General features: G+C 55.4%; 1 protein-coding gene across 1 annotated transcript in view; it reads right to left on the bottom strand.

Moving 5' to 3' along the window:
• Positions 1 to 1,342, bottom strand: part of KRT15 (keratin 15) — a 6,176-nt gene extending 4,834 nt beyond the window's left edge. The window contains exon 1 of the mRNA XM_011381263.2: positions 431 to 1,342. Coding sequence (XP_011379565.1) covers positions 431 to 946 — 516 coding nt within the window. The 5' untranslated portion in view covers positions 947 to 1,342. The remainder of the gene's footprint in view (positions 1 to 430) is intronic.
• Positions 1,343 to 5,055: the final 3,713 nt, after the last annotated feature.

Raw genomic sequence — 5,055 nt, 5'->3', positions numbered from 1 at the left:
GCAGAGCCTGTGAGTTCCAGGTCTCCTAAGTCCCAACAGTGCTTTTGGCACCAAAAACATCCTCGGAGGATGAGGCAGGAGGCACTCAGGGCTCCCGAAGCTACACTCATCGTTCTTGCAAAAGAAGCAAAGGGACACATACAGAGCCCGTGTCAGGGAGCCCGAGTCCGGGGCAGGGAGAGTGACGGCTCCTTGTCATTGCGCCCACCTCGGCCCCCGCTGGTCCTGACCAGATCCCCAGGATTCACCCCACATTGCCGAGCTGAGTGGATGTGTGCCGACATCCATACCACGCTCCAAGTTTGCGAAGGTCACACACCAGCAGTCATTGCCCGGGCAGGAAAGGCTTTCTTCAAGGAGCACTGATGTTAGAGACGCATGTGCAGGCCACCAGTCACCTGCCCCATCCCGCTGACCCCCGAGGACTCACCTTGTCCCGCAGCTCTTCTATGGTCTTGAAGTAGTGGCTGTAGTCACGCTCTGGGCTGGCCGGGCTCTGCTTCTGGTGCCAGTCACGAATCTTCACCTCCAGGTCGGCATTGGCCTCCTCCAGGGCGCGCACCTTGTCCAAGTAGGAGGCCAGGCGGTCGTTGAGGTTCTGCATGGTGATCTTCTCATTGCCAGAGAGGAGGCCACCATCGCCACCACCAAAGTCACCAATGCCACCGCCAAAACCCCCACCAAAGCCACCTCCAAGGCTACCTCTAAAGCCTCCACCGAAACCACTACCAGCCCCTCCACCGAAGCCATAGCTCATGCCTCCTCCAGAGCCCCCTCCTGACCCTGAAGAGACAAACCTCACAGAAGAAGCCAAGATACTTCGGCCTCCACCTCCTGCATAGAGACTCCCTCCACCAAAGCTGCCTCCCCCAGCTCGGAGGGAACCCCCCCGGGTAGAGCCACCCCCAAAGGTGGAGGAAGAAGTCTGCAGAAACGTGGTGCTCATGGCCAGGCAGCAGCCGAGGAGTTCTCAAAGAGCACAAGAGACTCTGGCAGGAGGTACAGGTTTCCTGAAACCAAAGTGCTACGCCTGTCACCCCCCAGCCCAGGGCTCCTTATGTACCCCTTGGAGGGTGTTGTGGGTTCACGTCTCCTCCCCCAAAGGGAAGCCAACTCCTTCTGCATTCCTGACAAGCACAGCTGCCTACTCGCCTCAATGTGTGATTTTTCTTTTCTTTTTTTTTAATGCAACAAAAGAGATGATTCAGAATGAAAGATGGTGTTTCGCCTCCAGCCATGGTTTTAACACTTGGATTTCAGGTTCATCTCTACACTGCAGAATACGGGGAGCAAAGTCACATCACACCACAGCAGCGCCAGAGCAGCTCGGGCCACTCTCTGCCCTCAGCTGGGACCCTCACCCCTAGGTGTCCAGCTACCTGCTCTCAGTTCCCATCACTGCTCTGTATTGTCCCCCTCACAGTCCCCTTGTGTGTGCCTACAGGGCTCAAGCAAAGATATGGCCTCTGGGGACTGATGGACAGAGGCACATGAAGGGCCCTTGGGGACAGGCTGAGGACAGCGACAGGGGTCTCAAGTCAAGTTCCAGCTGAGGTGACCAAAAAGGCCAGCATCTGTCACTTCCCTAATGGTGCAAATGGACTCTCCTCCTCCACCCCTCACCTCTCCTCCACCTCTAGCCCCAGCCCCACTACACTGGCATTCTCACAAAAGCCAGCAGGCTTGAGGCTGACAAGGGGCTGATTGATAATCCCGCCCCCTGCCAACCACACATGTCACTGAAACTTTGCTTACTCCTGGGACACGTCGGGGCAAACCTCTGCAGATAAGACAGGGGCGAGTTTCAGGAAGCCCTTGCCTTCTCCGGGAGAGGCATGTTGCTGCACAGCAGGGCCAGATTAACCCCATTTGTCCTGTGGAGCTGGGGAGAGACCCTATGTAGAGGCTCTACTTGCCTGAGCTATGGGAAGGGAGGAGATAGGGAGGCCTGGCAGGCAAACCGGGGAAATCTTGCAGGCAGAGGCACCACTTCACAGAGCAGGATGCTGAGGCCAGAGAGGGGAGCCCTTTTCCCAGGCACCAGCTCAGGGACTGGCTTGACAGGGATACCAGATACCTGTGAGGAGTGTCACTTGGAGGTGCGGCTTGAGCTCCAGTCCTTAGGGAAGACAGGGGTTGGAGAAGTCAGCAAGCCTGAGCTGGAGAGTCAGGAGGATTCCTGGCCCAGGGCTGCAGCACGGTGAAGTTAACAGGGCTCTGGGGTCCCCCAGCCCAAGGTTCAAGTCCCGCCTCTCTCAATCACTGCCTGTGACACCTCGGATGCATTGCCTTTAAGTCTCGGCTTCTTTGTGGCGAGGGGCACTTGCAGTGCCCACTTACGGGGAAGCCCCGAGGCCCAAGAGCCTCCCTCCTGCCTCCTCCTGGCTCCCCATCTTCTGAGAGGCCGAATAGTGGAGTGCATGTATGTCTATCACCTGGGACTCCCAAAAACCCTCACCAGGAGGGACTTTTGTCCTTGGGCATCACACCACGTCCTGTGAGCAGCACTGCTCTTCCATAGTCTTCCACGGCCAGTGCCAGTTAAGCAGTGCAGGCCGTTGTTATTATTACTGTAATAACAGTATCCCCTTTCTCCCACTGCACACATCAGTTTACGACATGCTTTTGCATCCAGCACCCGCTCTGATCCTAATTCACAGAAGATGATCCCCGGCCCTGTTTCAGAAGGAATGAAATCGGGGCTCAGAGAGAAGTGATTTGTACAAGGTAAGGGGCAAGGCCAAGACTCAAGTGGGTCTTCTGACCCCCACACAGAGGGACGGGAAAAGAGGGTCTCTCCCACAGACCCCATATTCCTGCACCTGAATTGGGGTGGTGGGAGGGGGACCACCGGCCTGGGTGAGTGGGCATGGGCTCCTCCTCACCCGGCATCACAGCGAGCCCAGCCTCTAAGTGCTCGTCCCAGACAGTGTGGTATTGTCTCATGGGTGGGAGGATATTGTCTTCCTCCAAAAGAAAAATAATCAAAGTCAGATCAGCCATAGCTCATTAAAGCCTCTGCAGACATTACGGCCCCAGCAATTAACAGAGGAACAATTACACATCATCACCCTGGGGCGAAGGAGGGCTGGACCCTAGCCAACCCTTCTCCTGCACGCTGATTCCCCTCCAGCCGCCCCTCGGGGTGGCTTTCCCTCCACTCTCAGGCCCAAGTGGGCGGCAGCTGCCCCAGTTACAAACCCCTGTTGATTCGATCCCAACAGCTCCTGTGAGCTCAAGATCTAGGTGGGGCCGTGGGGCCTGTGCATTTGTGCCAGGTGAGGGTGGCTGGCCAGGGCGTAGATCAGGCTCCGTCTGGCCTGGCTGAGGCCGAAGCCCCGGGCCCCGCCCCAAGCAGGATGCTGTGTCAGTTTCAGAAATTTGTCCGCTACAGACAGGCCATCCCTAGAGATGGTCTTTTTAACTTGGGATCGGGTGATGCAGCCCAGTGGAAAAAGCCAGGACTGGACTCCACTTCTGGGTGTGACTCAACCTCTCTGAGCCAGGTTCCTGACTTGAAATTGGGCCATTTTTCCATTTATATGAGGTACTTAGAGTAGTTAAAATCATGAAGACAGAAAGCGTAATGGTGGTTGCCCGGGGCTGGGTGGGTGGAGGAAATGCGGAGTTATTGTTTAATAGGTTGAGAGTTTCAGTTTTACAGGATTTGCAGAGAAAAGGTTATGAGGAGGGATGGTGGTGATGGTTGCACAACAATGTGAATATATTTAATACCACTGAACTGTACACTTAGAAATGGTGAAGGATATGTTTTCCCACAATAAAATTTTTTTAAAAGTTGGGCCTTAACACGGACCCTAGCTCCAGGGCCATGAGCATTTGATGGCACATGGAGAGAGAGGTCTCCGTAAATGATAGAATCCACACTCACCACCAAGACCCCCAAGGGAGATGCTAGGGACAGAGCACATGACCTGGGGCCTAGACACCTACCTTTGCATTCTTCCTTTCTCCTGTATTATATGTGGTTTGGGGTAATGGCTCTCTCTGAGCCTCAGTCTACCAATCCAGAAAATGGGAATAATTCCTGCCCATCTGACTCAGGGATGGAGCCATACAGCTGACAGGACGTGCCTTTTGCAAACAGAAGTAGTCATATGGCTGGCAGGGATGGCAAGACCTCGCTGCACCCCAATTCTCCTCCCCCTTCCTCTCTCTCCCTCGTAGCTATTCCAGCCGTTTCTGTCAACAGGGTACCCCTAGTTTCAGCTCTCAGACTGAGAGAGGAAAGTGTCCCCGCCCTTGCCCTCCCCCACTCACCCACACACACAAAGAACAGCTTCATTCTCAACACTCAGACCTGTGACCCAGTCACCTGCCCCACCTGTATGGGTCCAGACCCCGCCCTTCAGCCACATTCCAGGGGCCTCTGGGGCATGGGAGATTTCAGCTGTGACAACAGAGGCTTTCATGAACAGGGTACAAACATCTCAGGGAAGTCCCAACCTGGGGGTGCAGCCAGGTCTCTGGCCTGTAGTTCTAAGGCCTCTTGAGAAGTGAGAGGGGGCTGTGGATGCTAAGGCCAGAACAGAACAGCTTGGGGAGGTGGCAGAAGGGGCTCCTGGCCCAAGGCTGCAGCAGGTGAGAGGGAAAGAGCTGGACTCTAGGGTCACCGGTTGTATGATTTGGAGCAAACTAATGAAATTCTCCAAGGCCCCAAGAAAAATGGCAGAAAGAGCACCTCCTTCAAGATTAGTAAGGGAATGACAGGGTCACAGGCCTCCTTAGAATGACGCTGGGCTCCAGGCAATAGGCATTCCATTCTCCTACTGACCTTCTGGGGTGGGGGTAGTGTTCCTGGCTTGTCCCTCTCCCTCACAGGAACCAGCCTCTTTTGGCCTGAGGGACAAGGGAGTGACCAGGCTCAGGCCAGAAGGGTCTGGGCCCTGACCTGCCCATCTCCATAGGGCCTGAACAGATCCACTCAGCCTGAACCTCTCAGCCAGGGCGAAGTGGGAATCATTTACCTTTAATTGGCCTCAGTTCTTGGCAGCTGAGCTGTAAACCCCAGGGGCAGGACCATCCCCACCCAAG

Source organism: Pteropus vampyrus, unplaced genomic scaffold (assembly GCF_000151845.1).
Source record: "Pteropus vampyrus isolate Shadow unplaced genomic scaffold, Pvam_2.0 Scaffold432, whole genome shotgun sequence".
Classification (NCBI taxonomy): Eukaryota; Metazoa; Chordata; class Mammalia; order Chiroptera; family Pteropodidae; genus Pteropus; species Pteropus vampyrus.
The sequence above is the reverse complement of the archived record's forward strand: the minus strand, read 5'-3'. Positions and strand labels throughout refer to the sequence as shown.